Here is a 25,260-nt window from a genome sequence, read left to right on the forward strand (position 1 = left end):
AAAATAATCTTGTTCTGTGATGTATGGACAAAATGAAACAGTTCATAACTTCCTTTCTAAAAAGATTTAAAAATTCACCAGAGTTCCTCTACCTGTCATAAAGGATACATAGATACATCTGAAACTAGCTCGTGACTCCTGGGTGTAAGTAAGTGCATACCAAAGCTTTGTAGACTGTAAGTAATACACTACATCTGGTACTTAAAGATCCATACAGTATTTAAAGTCAAACCTGAGCAAGAATGTTTATGGTCTTGTTTCTTAGGTGCTGGTAGATGCACGCTGTACTAAATCCACTATTCTCTGCTTTAAAACAACCTGCCAACATTATTAATTAACAGCCAACTATGGACAACTCCAGATACGTTACCTTCTGTTAGTTCTTCCCTGAGTATAAAATATGGTAATAGTACTACTTCAACTCAAAAGATGTTATAAAGTTAAATTCATTAATGCTTGAAGGAGTTATGAGACTACCACAGGAAAGTCATCATGGAAATTAATTAACCTGCCTTCAAGGAAGGGTTTGAAGAATGTACAGTGAATATGACATGAAAGATTCCATTTTACATGATGAAAATGAAGAGAAACGTTGAAGAACTATACATTAATTAAACACATCCTTTGTACTGAATGAGACAGGAGTCTTGTGGAAAAAACACTCTGAAAAGGTAATTTTAAAACTGGCTTACATCACATATTATATGCAATAATAAAGGGGAGGGTTTTGTCTTTGGAGCTTTAATGTTTTCTATATAGTTTCCTCAAGTTTTCTTTAAAGTCTTTTTTTCACTGCACAACTCCCAGTCTGAATATTGGTGAGGCTGTGAGCCAGCTATCAGTGAAAACTACAGTCACAGGAGACTACTTATTTCTCTGTGTGACATGTCATGCTTACGGGCTTCATGACTGCTTGAGAGCCAGCACTGGTAAACTCATGTTCCTTGGGGCAGGTTCTCCTGTAGTCCTGTCAGTCCCCTCCACCCAGCTACCAGCTCCTGCCCAAACACCCTCCCTGCAGATAGCCTGATACCCCTTCTCTAGCTCTGGCTATACTCCTCCACCTTCTCCTGTCCCTTTACATCCCCCACATCAATTCCCCGCTTTCTTAATTCACAGCCCTGCAAACTCATCCTCTCCATTTCCTTTCCCTCAGTACTAAGCCCATGTAACTTGCACCGAGACCAGCTGTTCTTTCCCGTGTGCTCATCAGGCACCAACAGGCTAAAGATTAATTAAGACTACAGGAGAGTCTTCCTTCTTTTGTTGCCAAAGGAGCCTCTGGAAATCTGGAGGCGCATCTGCAGTAAGACAGTTAGGGTTCCTCCTCTGTAGCATCAGCAAAACAGTACAGTTCCATCTTTAGGCAGGTAGAATAATTTTAAGTGGAGCGCCTTGACATAAGTTTAGCCTGAGAAACAGCTGGCATGAAAATGTCTATTGATACTTTTTAAATCTGGCAGAGTTATAAACAACAAAAATGAAGTCTTTCACAGATAAGGCAACATTAAGAATAACTGTTAATATACGCACCAACAAAACCTAAATCTGTCTAGTTAAACATTTGCTGAGGTGTGTGAACCAAAACACAAGGACACCATTTGAATGTATGGGTGGAAGAGCAATTTACTGGGAGACACATCAGAAATACCAAAACAAATGCTTTCCAGAGGGAAAAAAAAAAAAAAAAAGGAAAATAACTTTTCTCCTCCACCCCCTTATATGGACTATGGTCTGTGTTTTCAGCTAAAGAAGTAAATTATTAATTAACAGGAATATATTTTCTAGACAAAAAGAACGGAACAAGAGGACTAAGAATGGAAAGTGGGAGGATTAAAAAGGTCTTAAATTTCAGTTTTGTTAAACAGGCATTGAAGAAGAGGCGGTAAGGTGTTTAGCATCTAGCGTCAGTGCTGGTGACATGTCAAGGCAGCGGAGCAGGAGCTGCCCCAAGGCCCCAGGCCCAGAGGCCACGTGCACAGCCCGGCCCCGGGAGGGCAGGGGCAAACACATAGGCGGGCGGTGTGTGAAACTGCGGGGGGCTCCCGACCCCTAGCGTGTGACTGTTTAGGGGAAAAGAAGGCGATGTTTCCTCATATCTCCTCTTCTGAAATGGAGTACAAAACGGTACGGCCGCCACGGGGCCAGCCCAGGCTGAAGGGCTGTCTGCAGCCCAGCAGAGCGGCCCTGGCGGGGCACCGCGAGCAGCTGCCGGTGGAGCGGGACACGCTTGTCCCTTTCTCCAGTGCCACCGAGTCAACCAAGGCAGCGTGTGGCTGCAAACAGCACGCGCAGCCTCCTGGATGGAAACATCTGGAAAAACCTAGAAAAAACGGCAGGATCGCCAAAAGCCACAGGGCACGTTGTTGGGCTCTGCGAGTTAAACCGATTAAACGTGCCCGGTCAGCCGTGCACAGGCTCGGCCACGGAGCCTCGCCTGACAGCGCGCAGCCCCGCGGCACCCGGTGACAGGCAGGCGGTGCCACGGGCCGGGCGGGCCCCACGCAGGGCGGTGGGCCAGGCCTCCCCTCCGGCGGCACCCCCCTGCCCTCCGCCCAGGCCCGGCCCTCCCGGTGCCGCCGGCCGAGGCGTCGCGCTCCCCGGTGCGGCCGCGGCCAGGGCGGGCTGAGCCGGTGCCGCGCGACCGCCGGCGGGGCACGCGCGCCCTCAGCGCGTGGGGCGGGGCAGCGGCAGCACCTGGCGGCAAGAGAGCCGCCCCGCGCAGGCACCAGCGGGCGGGGAGGCGCCGCCGCCGGGCGACACCGGGCTGCCGCTTGCCTTGCCGCCGCGCCCGGCCCCGCTCCCGCTCCTCCCCGCCCGCCGCTCCGTGTCAGGTGCCGCGGGGCGGGGAGTGAGGCTCTGCGGCGGCCGCCGCGGAGCCGAGCGCCGGCAGCAGGACGCGGCGGTGGCTACCGGCCGAGGAAGATGGCGGAGCCGGGGGCTGCCCGCAGCCACCCGCGGGCGACAGGTAGGGGACAGGTCTGCGGGCCCGCAGGGTGCCGGAGGACGGCGGCTCGTCCGCCCGCCCGGCTCCCTCAGCTGCCCCCGGCGCCGCCCCGTCCCTTCGCGCCCCGGGCCGGGGCTGGCGGAGCCCCGGGGGGCGGCAGGTGAGGGTGGCTGCCCCGCGTGCCCGGCAGCCGCTGGCCGGTGCGGCGCCGAGGGGGCGATGGCGGGAGGGTCCGGCCGCCATCTCGGGCCGGGCCCGGGGCCGCCGCGGGACGCGGGGGGGGGGGCGGCCCCGGGCCCGGCCCCGCGGAGCAGGAGGCGCGTTATCCTGGGCGGGAGCCGCGGGGGTGCCGGCGCCAGGGGGAGCCGGCGGTTGGCGGCTCCCGGGGAGATGCGGAGCGGGCCTCGCCCGAGGCCCCCGGCGCCCCCCTTCCCCCGCCGCCCGGTGCCGCCTTTGTGGTGCGGGAGGTGTTTGCCATGAGGTGGCTTTTGTGCGGCGGGTCGGGCTCTCCGGGCAGCCGCCTGTGCCGCCGCGATTTCCCCGACCGCCGGCGGTGCCGCCGGGGAGGGCGGCAGCTTGGGTTTGCCTCGAAGTGTCAGGCGGGGAGGGAGCAATTTATAAACCTCATTTTCAGCGGTGCCTGGGCCTGCCTGTGCGGGTTGGCCAACCCGCGCAGCAAACTGGTTGAGCTGGTATCAGGCGTGAACGCCTCACTCTGAGCTCTTCTATAGGCGCAGCTCCTATTAAGGTCCTTCCTCATTGTTTGGTGAACATAACTTAATTTCTGAGGGTGAGAATAGTGTGAGATGTGGTGGAGGCTGCTGCAGCGTATGGAGTTGCGTGTGGCATGGCATCAAGTCCCCCAACAACAGGAGATATGTGGGCCAGGGCTGGTGTAGGTAGACCGCACGTAGGTGTTAGGGTGGGTCTGGCTGCTCTTCCTTCACATGACCTCTCCCTGGCTCTACATATGAGGTGAGTGCTGATTAAGGTGTTAGGCAGCTGCTCATTATACTTTTACCTTAATTATCTGATATGTGGCCTTTGCTTTATGAACTGCAAGCCATCTAAAGCTGGAATGTAAGAGGGAATTAATTTCCCTCTTGTCCTAAGCCACTATAATTTCTAAATTACCTTTACAGTTGCTTTGGAGGATAAGGAAGTATTGTTATCCCAGATTTATGGAGTGGGAAGATGAATCCAAGTCATTGAATTCTCTGAGGTGACACTGTGTGGGGAGCCAAGGAGGGAGCTGGAACACCTGTGTCTGCTGTTCCTCACCCTCCTGTGCTCAACAGTCACGGCTCCCTCTGTAAGCTGTTGCAGTTGAACAGTCAAGTGCTTCTAGATCTTGCATCTCCATTTTTTCCATGTTTTACATGGACAGGAATGGAGAAAAATAATCAATGCTCAGAATTTATATTTGTGATCCTTTTTTTGCCTCCTCTCTAAAGTATAAGGAAATCTACTCGATACTCACTTGCGCTCTTCCCAGACATTTGTCTTGTGTTTATCTACTTTTGAAGTTTTTCAGCTTCAGAGGCAAATGTTGCAAAAAAGCTTTGTTCATTATATAGACCAGGACGTCATCTATTTTTCACTCTGTGTGAGATTGGGAATGCATAGAAAAGGCAGCATGTAGTATAATTAAAGGTGATATCGAATAGATTGTGTGTTGTAGAGCATGGACAGGCACAGACAGATATAGTCACTTGTCAAGCATTGACATTTGAACACTAATGCCCAAACAAGGCAGTATAGAGTGGTCTTAGTCAAATCTGTTATTTTGTTATGATGTGGTGTAAAATATTGTCTGTGGTGTGTTTCACAGACAGCAATATGGATGGGGTTTGGATCTGTTGCAGCAAAAAATGAGATTTTTTTTCTGGGACTCAATTTGCTAATTTTGTAGCAAACACAACAGCTGCTAACACAGATCATTAAGGTGGGTGTGGAAACGATACTCTGTTAATTCATGTGTTTGTGTGTACATCTTGGTCCTGGAGTCCTCATTTTATTCATAGGGCTAGGAATAATCTTGCCTCCATGTTCCAAAGTAAAATGCTCCTTTCCTACTGTGTTGGCCCCCAAAGAGTTGCTGCCCCAGCGACGAGTGGTGGCTGCAGCCACCCCCCTGCTTCACAAACTTTGTAGTTCTCTGACAGCATCTGAGTTTTGTTCTCTTGTGTCTGCCAATGCCGAGAGTATTGCTAGATGGCAGTGAAAGTGAGGCATCAGATTAAGCATGTGCATCACTTCACTGTCTGCCCAGATCAAGCTGTAATAAACAAGCCTGCAGTAAGGGAAGGTACTTGCATCCCTTGACTGCTAGGGGAGAGTCTATTGCTCAATGGTTTATAATTCTTGCAGAAAGGAGTAAAATTCTGTGGTTCAAGCAAATAATAATTGCAGAGTTCCAAGTGTATCCCTTTGCCAAAAATCAAAGGCATGTTGCAAACAATGGAGATGCCACAGCCTGAGGAGAAGACGTTGCAGGAATCTTTCTGTCAGGGAGAGTGTTAGGTGACCAGGATGTAGGTGTTACTGCTGTTGCCATCTGTAGTAATTGTAATGACTGAATAGCATTTGAAGGACAAGCTGCTTGGTATTGAATCTCTCATCTTCCCTTTTGCTGCCCAGTGAAATTTGCTGAATATGTGATCTAAGAGATTGAAACATTAAACACTTCGGTTTTCAGAGCAAAATACATTTTTTCTTCTTATAGAAAGTTGCTCAGCCTTAAAAGGATTTAAGAAAAAATCACGTGTTGTGCCAGCTTTGACTGTATATCACAAAAACAGTTTGTGTGAAAGGAATTAATGTGCATAGTTCTTGTAAAATACTGTGTGGGTTTTTCTTCTTGATAGCACTGATTTTCTTACAGGGCAAAATAATTTAAAGAAAGTATGCTTATACTTTTTTTTTTTTTACTATATTATTTACTCTCATATATGGACATTCAAGGTTGTTTATCCCCGTTAATTCATGCACTGATTTTCATGTGATGTTACCATTTGCAGGTTTTAGTTCAGAGCAGTTTAAAATGTCACAGCCTCTCAAGGTTATTGTTTTATTATTTAAAATATTGTTACACAGACTTTGCCTCTGTCCTTTAAAAAAAAAAAGTCACATCCCTTTACAACTAAGTTTCATTAAATTGCAATGAAGAAAAATATCTTGCCTTTGAATTCCAGGAATTCAGAAATAAAAAAAAAGGTATATCACTTGAAATACACATGTTAGAAAGGTGAGGCATCTGAAAACTTAAGTGTTTGTAAGGCAGTATTGCATAGTGTCACATACCTCCATTTGCTTTTGTGGCTGGCATTATCTTTAGGGGTGGAAAGGCAGCAGAGAGGCTTACCTTTTTATATTAGGTAATTATTTATAGATATACTATTTGAAGGAGTATGTAAATAATTAATGGAAATGAAACTATATATCCTGAATGTTGATACTGTATGAAGATTTATGTAGTAGCTCTTTTTGTCTAATGAATAAATGAAATACAATTATAACTTTCTTAGTTATTGGTCTTTTAATGTGTGCAGAGCAAAACCAACAAGGGAAATGCTTTTAAAATCTTATATTGACTTACAAATGTATTTTATGGCTACAGAAAAGTAAGAGCAAGGCTTTTAATTCTGTTTATTTCTGGACTCTTCAGGTGATTTAAATAAAAATAATTTATTTTCTTCACATGAGTTTAATCTGTGCCAAAAGGTCCTAGTGTCAGTATTGTTGAGTGGCTTGTTTGGCTCTTCTGTGTTCCAGTTGTGTTGATAGTTTTTCATGAAATCTAGTTTTTGCACCAACTCTCTGATAGGGCATTGCAGTTTTCAGCCCTCCTTTACCACTGGCTCAAGCTGTTGAGCAGATACTAGAAGCAGTTATTCTCAGTTTAAGTTCTATGTCCACTTACGTGTTGTTTTACTTTCTAAAGTATTGTTTGTATAGAATTTTTATAAATAAATGGACTGTATACAGGTTGGGGGGAAGTACAGCTGATCAGGAAACCAATGCAAATTATGGGGATGCTAACTAAGTGCATTGAGTAACAGCCAACTCGGGTTGTCTCCTCCCTGTTTCCATCTTCCTCCTTTAATTGGCTCTTACAGTTCTCAGCCCGATAACTTCAGGTTTTATGAGGTCTGTGTATCTTTTAGGCCCTGTTTGATATAGTTAACCTTTCAGACGATGTGCGTGTGACAGGTTATGCTCAGCTCTCTGTGTTCAGTGGTACAGTGATTCAGGGCAGTATGTTAAATACACTTGTGTTACACACCCAAATTTAACTTTCTTGTGAATCTGTCCTACTGTCCTACTGGCTGAGAGGAAAGATGTGGATAACATGCTTAAACAGTGGAAGGAGTAATGCTGTGTAACTGAGCCAAGCCTATTGCAGCAATCAAAAGCAGAGTTCTTTCAGTACTGCAACAGATGTTTTTTTAACCTGTGTGGTGTATGACATTTAGATAATTTCTGAGTTATTTTGCTGTAATTGACTTGTGTTTGATATTTCCATCACAACTTGATATATTATCTGTGTATTTTCTATGGCTGGAATTAGTGCATGTAAGAACATGGTATGTGTTAGTTTTTCTGATATACTTGTGTTCAAGCAGCTTACCCAGTGAAATAAGTGACTTGAAATCTTGGCTAATCACAGAAGTATTTTACAGCATAGTATTACCCTGAACTGACTTTAGACAGGATATTTAGAAATACCTTTCACTGTGTTTTATCTCCACAATGATGAATGATGATGATGGGGGGGTGTAAAGATAAGAGGTGAGTGGGTTTCACAAAGTGGAAATCTATGTAACCATTAAAATGGCAAAAAGGAAAAAGAAAAAGGAAACTCAAGGTTATTGCTGTGTAACCCATCTGCCAGACTTCATGTCTGTCAGTCAAATAATACACTTTTTTTTTCCTTCATTTGTATCATGAAACTGTCAAGATCCTATAACCCGAGCACCCAGCACTCTCTGCGGGTCTGGATGTTGTAAAGATCTTGGTAAAGTACTTCTTGTTGTGATTAAATAGTAATCCAAATGTTTCATGTAGAATTACTTCTGCTTTTGAATTGTCTTGTGTGTTCTGTGTACGTACATATATACTGCATATACTTTTCAAGCTTTCTTCAGATGTGATGAATTAATATATTAAAATGCCTGTTGGTTACACTTTACTCATCTTCTTTGTTTTCTTCCTGTAACTCTTAAATGAATTACCTGCAGTAGTTACCATTTTCTTGAACTATTTAATATCTGTCTCCTCTGCAATATGAAGTCTTATGAAGCATGTGCTTCTCTTCATTCACTGTACTGTTTGCGTATATCACTTTTGCTTACCAGATGCCAGATCAGACTGTGTGCAAGTGTTTTGCCCTAGATTCTGGGACATCTGAGAAACAAAAGTTTCTCTTTTGCACTTGAACATCTAGAGGTTTTTGCTGCTGCTTTCATGTGCTCGTGTGTGTTTTCCTTTGATCAAGAGGAAGCTGATCATTCTCGTGGTGTTAAGGTGCTGCAGACAAATGTCTACTTTGCTGAGATTGATAAAGCATTTCTGTGATCTTTGCATAAACTTCAGTTACGTAGCAGACAAGCTCTTCTTTGCTTTTTAGCTGTTTTTTCGGTGAGAATGTCCAAAGCGCTGCTGACTAGAAGTATTTCTGATGTGCAGGGTTGGCACAGTTGTGTTGTCATTTTGCTTTAAACTGTTTGTTTCTCGGTGTGCCAAAGTTTATTCTTTCACTGTGATTTCACATTACTTTTTTTGGCATAAATAAAGGTGCCAGTAGCAAACTTATTGTACAAATATTTCACTTTTGTTAAATTAATTCCTTTACAATATGCAAACTGCAACTTTTTGTGTTCCAGTGTTACACCTGTGTGCTTTTATTGATTGGGATAGTTTGAAAAATGTAGTATTGAGCTGAAATTCTTGTAACGGTTTAATAGAAGAGATTTTTTTCCCGTGTATCATGTATTTAACTTCTTAAATTTTCTGTTTTCCATTACAAGAGTAAATACACGTTTGGTGCGGTCTTGAGCATTCAAATCCTTTTTCTGCTGTGTGAAAGATCTGGAAACTCCTTTTTTCTGTACTCAAAGTACAGAAATAGATGAAATGGTTCAAGCTTTCGAGGTCAGCTCCTTCACTGATAATTACATTGGTTGTTTTGTAAAGTCATTCCTGTGTGCTTGCATTGCCTTCCAATACACCAGTCCATTGTGTATTGACTTGGTTTGATGTGATGAGCATTTTATTCTGGGTATCTTCTGAGTTGGTTCTTCATGCCAGAGCTGGGTGCCTGTTGGCCCCACATGCACATTAACGCATCTGCTTGCACAGAGAGATTGATTTTATGCCCCATAACCTTAGCACCATCATTGGTGCATTGTGTATTCAACCATTTTAGAAGAAGAAAGTATATGAAGCTTCATAAATCTACTTTCCTTTATTAAGTAGTTTCTCTTAGAAACTCCTTTTTCCTAGTAGTGATTTTAATAAATGAGTTAGAATTTATCGTTTCTACCTGAGGTTTCGATAGGATTGGAAAGGATGTGTTGGATAAAAATAAAGATACTCTTTATCAGTTTGTGGGTGCCACTGTAAAAGTGTCACAGAAAATCTTTAAGAAAATAGTAGTAACAATAGTATATCTCAGTCTTTTGTCTGCTTTAATGCCAGATGCTGGAGGACATATAGTGGTTTTGTCTCAATTAGGTAAGATCTGGAAGTATGCCTTGCTTGGTTCAGTCCATACGAGTTACTTGTCTCATGCCAAGCAGAAGCTAGCAGAGCTCTTCTTTATTTCAGCAAAACATTTATTCAAATATTTCTGGTTTTCAATTAATTTTGGTTGTAGGTGTGGTGGAATGCTGAAATTCTTAATGTGGCTTTGATCAAAAAAGATAGATACGGATTTTCCTAAGGCGGTGCAGCGTGCCTGGGTTTGTTAACTACAGCAGGAGTGCTGAAGGGGTCTTCCCCTGCCCAGCCAGGGAAAGCACTGCTGCTTTTTCACGTGAGCATAAATCAAGTGATAGTTTGAAGAATACTCCAGTCTGAATAAACTAGCTTTGATTATTGAATTGGAATAAAATTCCAGTATACAATTATATTGTAAGTAAAATAAACCTCATTTTGAAAAAACTCCAGTCCTATGAAACAAAAATATTTTTTGTGCTACTAAGTTGGCTACGTGGCAAATCACACAAGAAGGGCCTTTCCTTTTGTCCCAGAAGGGAAAACAGAACAATATTGCAGTGTTCATCCACACACCATTGCTGTGATTTCACATATTTTAAGTAAAGGGGTTTAACTTCCCTTCACTCGGGAGGGTGGTATCAACTAATGGGAAGCGCTTTCCTTTTCCTGTTGTTGGCAACTTGCCCACTCATGCCAATCATTTTGATTTCCTTGTTTCTGTTGAATGTGTGCAGACCCACTCTGCATCAGGGGAAAGAGACCTCAGGGAGAGGACTAGAAACATGCTGTTGGGGCTCTTAAAATGTTGATAAATAGTAAGCCAATTATGGCTTCCAACATAAATGATGGATGAGCTGGTTCTTCTTTCTCTGTCCTAAAGGGAAGAGGGAGTAGGGTTTTACTTTTATCCTTAGTTTCTTGACTCTTAGTACTGTGCTTCAGCCACAGGGCATCTTTTCCCCATATGCTTAATGGTCTATTAATAGATGTAAGTATTTCCATTATGTTTCCTGGGTTTAGTAGCACTAAGTGCTGTGGTTATAAGTAAACATGGCAATTCTCAACAGTCATAGGAAGTGGTTTAATGGTGCAGTGAAATAAATGGCTGACCTTCCTTTGGCATAAATGGGGGTTTGATGAGGTTCTGGATGAGGATGCTGGATTGCAGGGTTGTGGTCCAGAATGTGTTTTGTAGCTCTTTGAGGCCGGGTTATGGCACTGAATGAAAATGTTTGAGTGATGCTTAGGGGAGAGATTATTTAGAGAAAGTACTATGCAGAAAGGTTGAATTTCTGTGCATTAGCAAGTTGTGGAACTGAAAATCTGAAACAGAAATAACTGCACAGATTGAGGCATTCACAGATAACAGGAAGAGTTTGGTTTTCATAATAGTTTTTATAATCAAAGGGCAACTTTTCTTTTCCCCCCATTGCAGTATGTTTTCCCTGTTTTGGATTGGGTTTTTCCCCTCTTCTGAGGTTTTGTAATCTCTGCTCTTAGACGATAGTCACTGCCTGTATCCAGTCTTCCTTTAAGTCTCATACTGCCAAAGGGTGTCTTAAAAGGAATAGGTAGCCTCTCTTTGAGTCTTAATACACTTAATCTGTGATGAAGTTGTCCAAATGATGTGTGAATGGAACTGGAAGTCATGTTACACAGTAAAAGCACATCCATTTTCAAATCCAATTTTTGTCATGTCTGGTCTGTTTGTAATGCTGAAGACAAACTGAAGACTGTAAAGGAAGTCTTCATGCAACCAAGGCTTCTTGTAATGAATGCTCCCTAAAGCATAGTGACAAGCTTACAGGCTATGTAGTAACTCAGAAGGTCTTTAAAATAGCACAGTAACGCTCCTGGAAGACCACTGAGTTCTCTGTTGATGTAAAACCCCTGCAGTGCATAGATCTGTTGCCTACTTGCTGATAGTGCTGCACCTGTGCTATTAATAAACTGACATCCTACTAGGTTAACTCTTGACTTTTTATAAATTGGCTTTTTATTTTTCTCTTTAATGATGTTTTCCTCCTTCCCTATTTTCATCTACTCACCCTGGCCTACAAGGCCATAAGGATGGCTGCTTTAGTCAGAGCAACAGTAGCTCCTTTGCTGTTCTGTCTTCTCTGATGGCTAGAAGGTGGCATTGAGGGAAGGGTGTAAGATCAGAGCAAGCATACAGTGTGCTTCCTAGTGTCCCACAGATTACGGATCCAGGAGCTAGAGGTGTATCCAGAAGACCTGGGTGTATGTTCCATATATAGATGTTCCCATGCTCAAGCCTGCTCCTTGCTCTAGCTTTGTAATTGCATTAAATGCAGTAATTCATTCCTGTGCTCCGTGCTGCAGCAGAGCTCACCCTGTCTCATCCAGCCTTGGGAGCAGAGAGAGAGAGAAAAGCATGATGCCAAGGAGGAGGCTGGGCCCATCAGATGGGCTTTGGCAGGAATCGACCTCTCACCAGCCCACCTGCCTTCTGCAGTGGGAGCCTGGAGGGCTAAAGTAGCTCTTAAATTTTTCTTGTGGCAGCTGCAGGGGAGGCAAGGAGACCGGCAAGAGAAAAAATGTAAAGAAAAGTAAATGCATTCCATATTACTTAACTTCTGCTTCAGGCATTGCTATTCAGAAATGGAGAATCACCATATCAAAGAGCTCTCTGAAAATCAAAGGTAACAAAAAAACAAACAAACTGAGGAAGGTTTTCATATTCTTCACAGCAGCCGTTGTTTAAAACGTGTTGCAGTATGATACACTTCTTTAAGTCATAGACTCAGAGGAGGAGGGCAGAAGTCATCAAGATGGTTTTCTAATAGCTATTTTGCACGGAAATAAATCAGGTATATCTCCTGGTGATGCACATATCTTGAGAAACTCTGGTCAAAACTCCTATGGTATAAGGTAGTCCTTGGAAGATGTAATTCTTGTATTGTGACCTTCAGTCCTAACGGCCAGGAACAGCTGGAGCTGATTGTACAGTCCTTCATAAAACTGGTCAGCTGAAAAGTCCCAAGAAAGAAAACTACTAAAGGAATGTGGACTAACTGTTCAGCAACTAAAAGGTAGCTTTAACTCCAACTAGATTTGAATGCATTTGCCTGCCCCCCTCCCCCCTTTTTGTTTCCAGCTATCTAATCTAGTCTGTTACTTCATCCCTTGCTAGAATAGACCCAATTTGTTCTTCTTAAGTGGCATTCATTAAAAAGGTGGTTTCAGCATTGACTGGCAGACGCCGAGTACTCTTTTCAAGCAATGAAATAAAGAAATATATAAATAAACATACTTAAATATATCAATAAACAAACAAACATATTTACTTGTAGGTGGAGCTTGAGTGACAACCATTGAGTATGCAGTTTGGGGTCTTAAATGAATTTGATGTAGTTTATGCTAACTTGTAAGGGCTGGTGGTGTCAGGTTTGTAGAGCATTTTTTTTGTACAGGACTTTGATCCGACCACAGCTAGTCTGTGTCTAATCAGTCCTGGCAAGGAACTTGATAGTCAGCTGCCTTCTGCAAAGAATGTTACATCTGATGAACGTATTCTTTCCAGTGAAGCAAGGTTTGTGGACAGATAACCTCTTTTTATTAGACCAACCAATTTAATCCAAACAAGCACACTTTCTTGCCCATCTATCTGGAGGAGCAACTGCATCCTGGTTCATGGCATGTGGAAGTGGAGAGAAGAAAAGAACAGGACAGGTGGTTGCAGGAGCCTTGAGGCTCCCTTGGCAGCAGCGAGTTCCTGCTCTTGCAGAGGCATGGGATGTTGTGACCCAGCCTTTTATATCAGGACACAGCACCTGTGATCACTTTGCTGTGATTTTTTTTTTTTTTTTTTTGTACTGTGCTGCAGTATGGCAGCCACTGCTCAGGGTGGTTTGGCTCAACTCAGTGCAGGTTCTAGATAAGCACTAGTCAAGAGGGAGGGAATAAAAGTTCAGATGTCTGATGTACTTTGGAAAGTATTCCAGTATAGTTCCTAGATTTGCAGGGTGAGTATTGCTATTGCATTTCAAGAAGTATTGACTAGATGAAATTAAGACAAATTTCTTGGGATAGATATAGAACGAAGTGTGGAATGAGCAACTGTTGCTGTTCTAGTATTATCATTGATGGAGTTTGGGTTTTTTTGTGCTTATGTCCAAAAGTACTGCAGTTCTTGTTCAGTTTCCCCTAATGTAGCAACCCTGATTAATAGGTTTATTAACTAAAGTCGTAATGGTTGAATTCCAGATTAGTAAAGGAAAGTAAAACCGGTGTAAAAAAAAACAACAACCAACCAACCAAACCGACAAAAAACCAAAAACTTTTTGACATATCTTTCTTGTCAGTAAGTTTTGGTCCATGATGCATGCTTCTGTGGTTTTTAAAAGTAACTAAACCAAGAGAGAATCACTGACGTAGCATCGTTGTATGCAGTTTTCAGATTTCTTGTTGTAAATGCTGCAGCTAGCCTATTTTTGAGTGTATTCTCTTGCAGTAATTGCTGAATATTTATCAATTTCTAAACCATGTAAGTACATTTAAGTAGGTAAGGCTCTTGTTTTATATGCTGCAGTTGATTTGTTATCTAGGTTTTTCACCTGTTCGTACGGTATAGTGAACAAAGAGATAAATGACAGTACTGGCTGGCTTCCATGAAAAAGTGAGTTTCCACTTCCCTTGCTTTGAGAGCTTCTTTTGTCAAGGAAAAATGTCAGATGCAAGCTTGATGGCTCTCTGGAAGAAATAAAAACATCAGCCTTAATGCTGTTCACAAGCATTGGATTTTTCATTCTGAATGTGGTGGGATTTACAGCACTGGACTGGGTCACATCTGGAGCTAAACTGCAGCAGGTAAGCATGTTGCTGTGGCTCTTTTGCATGGGCTCTGCACATGGTGACTCTGCTGGTGTAAGCATCTACCATTTCTTTAGTAGAAAGGAGTGTAAGTGTCATGTGTACTGTAGCACTAAAGCAGTAGCAGCTTTGCTGTTTTTTTGTAACAGCATGGAGCATTTATAACCATAAAGGGTTAGGAGACAGTAGAAGAGATCCTGCTGCCACCTACAGCATCACCGAATACCAGATCTATTCCTAGCCCATATGTGCTGTCCTTCAGCATTTCAGGATTTAAGTTACTAAGATAGTTAGGGATATGCAGTAGTTATCTGAGAAAACACCTTTCCTCTTACTTAGCTGAGCTGTTCTTCTCATCAGGAGCCATAATGGGAACCCACTGCTAGAGGCTTACATGCCCAAGGGCAAATTTTTTCAGCATGTTTGAAGGGGAGGGAATATATGGGGCTGCGCAAAACTGCTTAGTTTCAGATTTAAAAGCTTTCAAAATCATTATAAAACTGTTCTTGATTTTTAGCCTTGTTTTGTTCCTCTTGACGAAAAGTTCAGGGTAGTGTAAATAAATGGGGGAAAAATTAAGGTCATGTATTGAGTGTTGTGTAAAATATCCTTAAGTTTTTTGCCTTTGAAAATAGTATCTATTTTCATCTCCTATACAGATTGCCTGCTAAGTGTAGAGAAGTAGCAGCTCTTTTAACACTTTGCTTGCAGCATGAGGGCAAGTGCTTTTTAAAATGGTTGGCAGAAAAGCAAATTGCAGACAGAAGGAGTACGTTTTTTGCGTGCAGCACAGACATGTGTAGGAGATGGAAAGTTAATCCAAGCTGATACAGTAAGCTTAACGAAGGTGGAGGTTTTGCGACATGGTTTGGTGATGGCCATGGCAGGCCTGGGGTAACAGTTGGACTCGATCTCAGAGGTCTTTCCCAACCTAAATGATACTATGTTTCTATACTTTAATGTCTCATCTTTTGAAGTATAGCTAGCTGTAAGGTGTGTAGTAGTTCCATTTGACCAGGGAGGTTTGCAAAAACATTTTACACTGTCTCCTCATACATGTGTGCGGAGGCAGAGGATAGACTACAGAGGTCTATATGTTGGTAGGGATAGTGCAAACAGTCCGCTTTATTTTAGGAAGAGTTGGAAGTAATGGGAATGAAACTTGTTGTTTTTTGAGAAGCTCTAGAAGGAAAGTAAAGCTGAAGGTGGCTGCCTGTCTTGGAGTCCTGATTGCTTGGGGAAGGTGGTAAGGGAAGAAAGTTTAACCGCAACAAAGGCACAGCTTGGGCTTAATTTCAGGGAGGTGAGAAGGTGGGGTGTCTATGGTTCAGAGCCGGGATGCTGAGCATCCACATGTCTTGCGGATGGGACTTCTGTTGGTGAGACATTATAAACAGCTGTAAGGCAGTGTGGGGTTAACCTCAACTTGTTGCAATCATGAAAAGCTTTCAGTTTCAACAAACCTCCTCCATACTTGAAATATTTCATGCAAAGTATGTGGTGTTCTTTTTATGCCTGTGTTAACACTGGGCTACCAGAAGTCTTAAATGATGACCAGTGTAAACCACAGTTGAGGTGGTGCGCACAGCATTGACAGCTTTGTCAGTACTAAGGAAGGAATCCATTCACTCTTCATGTTTCTTTAGAAACTTTTAGGTTCTTCTGAAAACAAACAAACAAAATCTCTGCTTCAAATATACATGGGCAAGTTCTGGCAAAATTATTCAGTGGTTTTTCTGTGCAGCTGTCCTGTGAAGAAGTGTCAGTGAGAGGAAAACGGTAGGAAGCTCACAGTGATATTTTGTTGTGGGGGAACTACAGGAAATGCTTATTTACATGTAGCATGTTCTTTTGTGTAGCTGATACTACCAAGATGTGACTATAGTTATGTATGTGTTACCAATAATGAGCAATTGGTATTGTTTCCCTTAAGCCTTCTCATGATATGTTGATATTTTTTTATCCCAGCTTGACTATTGTACTGTAAAACATCGTTATTAGTTGACGTCACTGACTCGTGACACTTGCTGTAATGTTTCCCTTTCTACTTAGCTTAGTTTGAGTTTTGCAAGGAAGATACATTTGCTTATCGGTGACTGTGACTTCACTTCTTAGAAGGGTATAGAGCTTTTAAAACTGCTTGAATTAAAAAAAAAGTGGTCATGGTATGGAGCAGACATTGGATGAGTGTGTTTTATTTTTAGACATACTGACAAAAACAAGAATGAAACTCATTTTAGTGTCAAAGCTCTGAAAAATTATGGAGGAATAAACAAGCAGTGAATTTGTGAACGTTTTATAGTGCATTATCTAGTATGCTTATTGCAATAGGATTAAGAATGTATATGTGTGTGCAATTACTTTAAGATACTGTGATACTGTGGGTGAAGCATGGAAGTATAACCTGAATTCCTCAAATATTAATATCTCCTCTGTGCCATTTCTGCATCTGTCCTCTCTCATTTCCTCAGCTATTGCAAAACCAGCTTTTGCTCTTGGTATTAACACTTCTATAATGCTTTTAAAAGGCTGATACAGTGTATTGAGCAAGACAGGTGTAGATTGCTCATTTGGAGAGATTAATACAGTTTTTTCTTGCCTCAGAACTCTTGTCTCTGTGGTCAGGAGGATTAAATTTCTTTTATGAATATCTATAGTTTGCATGGGGAAAATTCTTGAGGAAGCTGTTCTTGAGCAATGCCTCTTAATTTACTTATGTCAAGTGTAAAATGAAGGCCAAAGAGAAGGTGGTGAGACAAGGGCATTCCTATTCCCATTTTTTTAACATCATGAGTGACAGAGAACCTGGTATAAAATCCATTGTCAACTACATTTTTGCAGGTTCTTTTGTTTTTAATAGATCTTGCCTTCTACTGCTTAGTTATTATGGAGACAGTGTGCAGGTGTCTACGCAGAGTGGAGAAAATCATCCTAGTAGCACCTAGGACATGGACAAACTTAACTGATGAATAGTGCAAAATGTGGGAATTCTCTTCCTCTGACTAAATAGCTTTTTTTCTCCAGCTGTTTCTGCCCTTCCTAATGAGCTACTCCTCAAAAAGTATCACCACTAGTATTTCTTTTATAGAAGGAGATTTTGCATTCCAGATGCTTGGCTAAAATTGAGCAAAACAATGTTTAATAAAGAATGACATACATTAATTATATAATATAATACGGTCCATATACTCTTACTCTGTGAAGAAACTTCATTATATTAGAGAGCGACTCATCAGTTTTCCTTGTGGTCCTGTTACATATTTATTTATAAATGTGGAAGCCTAAATATTTTATGTATTGATTTTTTTTTTTATCTTTAGTCAGATCTCTGCTTTTATGAAAGAATTTTTTTTTTTTTGAAGGAGCATCCTGCTCCTGTTAGATGATCCTGGAAGGAATCAATATATGAGGTTGTATACCTGAACATCTACGAGTTGTGTTGGCTTAAAAATCTTTCATCGTGCATGTAAACAGGAAGAAAAATATAGTTCAGTAAGGTTATTTATTTATTCTTACTGTTTGTTATTTTTCATCCTCTGGCAACAGATTTAACTTTTGCAGGTTTTATGCATAGATGTAGATATAAGAATTCTTTGGAAGTGTCCTGTATTTACTTGTACTTTCCATAGAATTCTTTTACACATAGTCACAGGAAGAAATGGCATACATCCCCTTGGTTTGTAATATCCTTTTGGGATTTATTGTCATGATGGGAAGAAGCATAATAGGATTAAGATTAAATAAAAGTCGAGCGTTTTATGTTAGCATTGCTGCACTGCTGTTGTTTACTCGTGACCTTTTTCAAGCATCACTCTTGCTGTGCTTTCATTGAACTGTGAAAATGCCAAGCTTTCCTTGGGTTTATTTCTTACCTCCGAGATCTAACAGGGTGTGAGCGCTGTCTATTTCATGCTGCTCTGAGCATTCAGCTTGAGCAAGTGCTGAACCTGAAAGTATATATTGGAAAGCTGGTATTATTACTGTGTTAATTTGTTGAAAGTACCCGCTAACGAGCATTTACACTGGTTTGTCACAGGCAGATGTTCTCAAGTGCAGATTTGCTGTTACCTCAAGAATGAGGTTCTCTTCATCTCTTTTAGGCATTCTGCTTCTTAAATGTTTCAGTTTTGATGAAATAGGTTTTGAGGCTGTGTTTCATCTCTTCAGCAGTCCGAGGAGATAATTATGAAATTAAGTGCCTGATGTTTCAGTTCTTTTGCTAAGATGCTAAAACTGGTGTTTCTTCTGTTCTTTGCAAAACCTTGCTATTCTGTCCTGTCACTCCCCCAAGGTCTGTTCCTCTAACAGTGAATGGGTGCTGCCTTCGTTCAGGAACCCAAAGGCTGATGATGCAGGATATAGTCATACATAATGGAACTGTAAAATATGAGCTTTAGATAGTCTAATCTGTTAGAAACCCTGACTTTTGTGTGTTCTTTTAGAAGCCTTTGATCCTTAGCTGGAAATTCATCATTAAATGTCCCTTCCCTGAAGGGATCTGTGTTCTGCAGCCTAATGTTCTTCCTTTGTCATCAATAAAAATGTAAAGAGTTTTGATATTTTTATTCCCCCCACCATGTTTAAATAAAAACTGCCTGCATTGCTGTTTCATTTGCAGTGTCATTTTTTCGGCTGTTAACAAGCAGGCAAACGAAGGCAGGTGGTATTTTGAAAATACCTGTAGAAAATCCTCCTGTTCCCTGTATGCACCCTAGTGCCTCCCTGGCAGGACAGCACACAGGCTGCATTACTGTGCACAATTAGGTGCTCTGCAGGAATTCGTCTGACAGCTGTCTGTGCTCCTTCAGAAGGAGGTGATAGGTCCTAGAAGTACCCCCTACTCTCCAGAAAGTGACTGAGGGAAGCTGAGAGCTGCTAGCTCAGGGGTGAATGTCTGTTTACTTGGGCAGCTGAAGTTAGGATGAATCTTAACCTCCCTGGTGCATTGGAGATGCTGTAGCTGTCCTATTAGAGCTCGCTGTATCTGAGAAAAGTTTGTGAGCCACCATCCATTCTTCATGAGATGCTGACAGCAGTAGCAGTCACTTCAATCCTTGCTGGTCTGGCTTTCAGGTGTTCTTGTGAGGCATGGGAGAGCTGGTTATGGCCCCTCCCCTGCACTAGGGTGAACCTGCTGCCCGTGTGCCTGTGGGCACAAAGCCAGGTGCTGTTCACAAGTCAGGTTTATCATTCATGTTGCAAAGGTGAAGTGCCAATCTGCTCTGACATTTCCCTCTCTGTAGGAGTGTGTTGCGACTGGCTAGCAACTCATGGAGCCTCTGCTCAGCCATGACCTTTCTTGGAAACCTTTCATTAACTCACAAAGATAGTGAGACTTTTCCAGTGGCAGCAGTTTGTTTTGAGCTGTTGTTTTAGTGTGCTGATGGCTTTTCCTGGTGTGTGACTTACAATGCCTGGTTGGCTTGTCCCCACTGAGTTTATTGCTGGTAATCACTTCATTCAAACCACTTACTGCTTCATTTAAATCTTTATTTAAGAAGGCAGGCAAACTTCATAAGACACTCTTAATAGATAAATTGATGTGTCCTGAAAAAAGCAGTTGCTTCTCTGGCTCTGAAATACAAGTTTGTTTTAATCATAAATGGTATTACTGTTCCAGTATCTACTGTATGTCACTATAACCTTTGACCACTGTGGCTGCAACACATGCTACTTCAGCAAATAGTGTTTGTGATGGTTTAGCTTTTGGCAATACAGTAATTAGAGATGTGAAATGGACGTTATCATGAAAGTTGCCTATCCCTGATTAAGAAAGGTTTATGTAAGGTAAACATGTATATGGGGATTCCTGTGAAGCCTGTCAAATTCCTAAAAATCATCAAGCTCCAGACTTAATTTGAGTTTTGTTTTGATTATACAACTTGTTATTCCACATAGGGTAATTTTTATTGCTAAATTGCGTGTAGACATGAGAACAGTTTGGAGAAAAGAACATATTGCTGGATCAGTAGATGACATAGGTATATTTAATGAAGACTAAAACTTAACCTACTATATTAATTCTACTTACTGGACTTGGCTATTTGGTACATGTTTTCATTACTTGTTATGTGTTTATTGTAATGAAAGCTTATTTTCCAGTTATAAATAGAGGGCCACATACTTAGCAGGCTGTGGAGCCCCCTGCTTTGGAGTTGAAACCGTAACTGTTAAGTAGAGAGCAGGTTTCTCATTTTGAAAAAGAATAAAGATGAAGGGGGACACTGGGTAGCATCCCAGGTAGGAAGGAGCGGTGGGTGAAGACTTCCAGATACGTGTGTGTTTGTTTGTTCATAATTGACATCAGGTCTGTAAAACCAGACCCCTTCCAGTGCTGTGCAGGAAGCTCTCTGCCTGTAAGTCTTCTCCAGTCATACAGACTGCTTTGGCTTCTGTCAGAAATAAACATTCTTGCCTCTCCTAAGACGGAGATTTCAGCTTCAGGAAGCCATTGCATTAGCAAAGCAGTGCAGATAGTGCTTTAGGTCTCATGGCGGCCCTTCCCCTGCATCCTGCTTTTATGAAGAGCTGTGGAGTTTGTCTTACTGACACTGCAAAACTGCTTGGATAAATGAACCTCTTTTTTTCCATCATTTGCCAGATACAGGTAGTATTTAATCTTTGACCAGTTTTCCTGTCAGGGCCACCTTATATAATTTGTGATGCCTTACTACGGTTATAAGCACTGTGGGACAGGGACTACCTTTTATTTTGTGCTTCTGATGCACAGTGCAACTCTGAGCCCAGTATTAGACACTTTGTGCAGTTTTTCCTACAATAGAAAAGAACATTTTTTCCCCCCTCCTTTGGGAGGAGAAAAAAAATCTATCAAAAAGGTACTCTGAACCCTTAAAACATGGTTAAACAGCACAGTAAAGGAGGATATTGGAAATAAAAGGACAAGGGGGAAATATATCCAAATGAGAACATGGAAGAGAATAAGTCTCTGGAAATCTAAATATTAAATAACAACATTACAGTACAAATATTTTTGAGGAGCAAACTGATAAAGGCATAAAAAGGACAGTGAACACCCCAACCCCTTGACAGACACCCTGCCAAACTTTGTGGCAGGTTGTGAAATGGTCCATGTGTGAAAGTAACAGTCAAGAAACATAAGGTTGTATCATTGAAGCTTAATTATGTGCATCACTATTCTGCACAGAGGAGCTCAAGGGATATTTCTTGTCCAAGTCTTTCTTAAAATGGAATATGGTTTAATCTGTTGCTTAGATTGTATTTGGTGACAGAGGAAATTAGCCTCAGTACGAAGGTGCAAAAGATCTAGAGAACTGAAGAGTGACAAATGAAAGTTTTCAAGCAGAAAACTGAGTAGGCAAAATATGATATGCTGGGAAGAGCCTTTGTGCCTTTTGTAAGGAAATTTATCTTGTAAACCAATTGGACTTCTCACAAGATGCCAGCAAATATGTGGGGTGGAGCGATCCAGGAGTATGCTTGAGTTTTCTGAAAGGTATTTGTAGGAACTTTCATCAAAGACCCTAAATATCTTGAAAGCTTCTTACTGTCTGGTGAATTCATAATTGACGTGGAAAACTGTGTGAATACCGAGTTGGGGTTTTCTGTTGATAAGGTGTTAAGAATAGTCATGTAAAGAGCAGTCACTTACTAAAGTCTGTTAGAAAAATTAGTACCAAGTGACGGAGCAGTAAATGGCAGATAAAATTTAGCATCCATCAATATAAAGGTATGTGGAGAGTGATGTCTGTGAGAGGCAAATATAAACAATGAGGTGTTTCAAATTATTGGTAACATTGGGGAATGTGGTCTTGGAGGAGGGCTAGTTTGTGGAGGATAGACCTGGATGGTGTGTTAAACGTGAGGGTGACAGCTTTTTCAGCAGTAAGTCCCTAAGCTTTTATCAAGGTGTGTTTGGCTGGGACCCCCTGCACATGCTTCATCCCTATGTCTTCGTAGTTATTGCTGTTGCCTGTAAATGTGAATAGCCTTTTGTTCTGAGCAGTATTAATGATTTTTCAGAGGCTGGTTATCTGTGGATGTTTTCCATAAAATATGCACAAATGAATGAAACCTTTTGGTTTTTTTAAGTCAGTATTTAAGGGGTTGTGGTAGAGTTATTTCCTAAATATTATGTGTAATTTATTTTTAGAGAGAAACTTATTGGTTGTGTTACTGATGATGATTTCAAATAATTTAAAAAAACTTCAACTCTATCCAGAATTTGACATACATGAAAAGATTACCTGTCTGTAAATGTCTTTAGTCATTATTTGCACTGTAAAGTCCCAAATTTATTTGAAATGTAACTTTCTGCAAAGTGTATGCAGCAAGGAAAACTTTGTCAAGCCTACTGTCTCCTATAAAATCTACAGGTCTACTGTGTATTTTGTGCTTTTTTCCTAGTACAGATTAACCATCCCATTTCTTAAATATATAAACATAGTGTAGACTTGCAGAGATTTTTCAGTTCTTTGTTAAAACTAGGAATAATTTTGAGAATGGAAATTTAATTATGTAGTGTTCTCTTTTTCCTTTTTCAGTATTTCCTATTTTAATCAGATATAAAATGTAATCCTCAGTGGCAAAATTATTTCTTTCTTACTGGTTCTTGTTCAAAGGGAATTTTTAAGTTGTCCTTTAAAATTCTAGGGTGGCTTAATCAAGGTAAGAATATAAATTACTTTTTTTTTTTTTCCAGAAGCTAGGAAACTGGTTTTGAAGATGATGATAGATTATAAATAAGAACATCTTGAAACATTTACAGTGATGCTGTTTCTAGAACATACATCGTCTAGTGCTCCCGAGCAGAGGAGCATGTAATTATCAATTGACCTTGTTGTATCTAGTTAATGTGGTGGTATGAACACAATGTAACTCTGCTCCCAAAGTCAAGTCAGAGTTCTTAATTTGTTTTTGCTTTAGGAGGCTATTTATTCTTACTATGTTGGCTTTATAAATCAGATAAAGCAATTGGGATTCAAATATCATGGGTTTTACCGTAAATGGGCCAGTTCTTATCAAGTTGAAAGGTAAGTGGAGCTCCTATATTGAAAACTCAACAATACTAAATATTTTCATTTTCCATTCCTGATTTTACACCCCCACCCCTGTTTCCTGCGTGCAAATTTGCATACATGGCCTAATGCGCTTTTTCTACCTCTGTCTGTAAGTTAGCACCTTCGGGAATGCAATTATACTGTATTTGCTTGTTTTCATCTTCAAAATATCCACATCTTTATCTTCTCTCTGTGCTGTTGTATGTCCCAGCACTGGTCTGCAAAGGAAAGCAATCCATGCATGCAATTTCTATGTTTGGCCCTATTGGTTTTAAGTTCAAATCAAGAACATGCTGTGCTGCAAGTCTATTTGCTCTCTTTATTTTTTGAACTGTTTGATGAAGCAGTTTCTTAGTGGAATCTCATTCTTACTTGTCTGTTAGATGGCCATCTTGTTTTTCCTTCAAATATCCCTGTGATGTATGGAAGTTAGCTTCTAATTCTTCTGTCAGTTAGATGAGATTGGAAAACAGGCTAAAATGCTGACCTCTGTTTCTTGCTTTTTTGTGAATGCCTGTTCAGGCAAGACAAGGAGAAAGGGGGATCCCTGTCGTAGTCGAGTCCAACTTAGTCAGCCTCACATGGGGCACCAATTGTTGCAGCACAAACAAACTAGTAGGCTGCAACAAGACTTTACCATTGGTCAGATTCTACTGTCTGTGCTGTATCTCCTGCCTCCAGAGGTCAGACCACACTGCTCCTCCTCCATCTGACCCCCTCTCCCACAATCCTCAGGGCTATTTAACCACTTATTGGGAATGAGCTACAGCTGCACATGGTCCATGTCAATCAACCCACTGCCTCTGAGGCAAGGCCACAGCTGTATGTTATCAATGCTAATCAACACACTGCCTTCATTCCTCTACAGATCCCTTCCATGTTTTGCCACACCCCAGACAACAGCACTTTGCACTCTCCTTTTGTATCCCATTTGTGTCACTAGGCAGCCCTGAGAAAGCCTTCTGCCTAGCCCTGGTTTCTTGAGCTTGGCTATTCTGCCTGTTTTGACTAACCTTAGTCTAGAGCTGTACAGTCTGCTCTTTGTCACAAGTCCGGCTTATTTCATCATGCTGTAGACTATTCCTTGAGCTTTTCTTCTTTGATCTACCAAAGAATTGCTGTTAACAGCAAGCTTGTAAGTACAGCAATATCAAAGAACTGAAGTTTTGACCCTTAAGAAAGGGGCACAGTGCACTGAACCCCTCTAGGGCTCAGAGATGTGCACATTAAGGGAATTTTCTCTGTATTAGTCTAAAAGATTGACTGGCTTTGTAGAGTATTCTGAACTAGGGCTTGCGCAATTGCAGAGAATAAAACCTGGAATTTTAAGAGCATGTAGTTAAACCTTAATAATGCCTTAACTTTGTCTTCCCACATATACTATTTGCCTCTGGTTTTAAAAGCTTTTTTTGCCTCTGGAGACTATCAAAGTGATGCTCTTTCTTCTTTAGATTTCATATGCCAAAATATTTAGCTTGGTCTGGGCATTTTTTGTGTGCAGATGATGGAGGATGCTGCTGTATGCTTTGTTATCATGCTCCTCAGTGTTCTCAAACATCACTAGCTTTGTCTTTACAAATAAGATAAACATGTAAAATAAAACGGATCTCAGTTGCCCCAAGTAAAAGCCCTTCCTCCTTGCCTTGTAGAGCCATCTGAGCCCTTGATTTTGATTTACCTGATGATGTTAAGCAAGGGTATACATTTAGGTTGGCAAAGCTG

The 25,260-nt window shown here is 41.5% G+C and overlaps 1 protein-coding gene across 8 annotated transcripts in view; it reads left to right on the forward strand.

Annotated features, from left to right (window-relative positions):
• The first annotated feature begins 2,697 nt into the window (after positions 1 to 2,697).
• MAP7D2 (MAP7 domain containing 2) overlaps positions 2,698 to 25,260 on the forward strand; it is an 84,825-nt gene continuing 62,262 nt past the window's right edge. For 3 of the 8 annotated variants that reach the window (XM_037377774.1, XM_037377775.1, XM_037377777.1), the window contains exon 1: positions 2,699 to 2,968. In XM_037377774.1, the coding sequence (XP_037233671.1) occupies positions 2,926 to 2,968 (43 nt within the window). In that variant the 5' untranslated portion in view covers positions 2,699 to 2,925. Of the gene's footprint in view, positions 2,969 to 25,260 lie in introns of all 8 variants that reach the window. The other 5 variants (XM_037377778.1, XM_037377781.1, XM_037377783.1 and 2 more) reach the window with 3 other exon arrangements.

The sequence above is a fragment of the Falco rusticolus genome, chromosome 2 (assembly GCF_015220075.1).
Source record: "Falco rusticolus isolate bFalRus1 chromosome 2, bFalRus1.pri, whole genome shotgun sequence".
In the NCBI taxonomy this organism is placed as follows: Eukaryota; Metazoa; Chordata; class Aves; order Falconiformes; family Falconidae; genus Falco; species Falco rusticolus.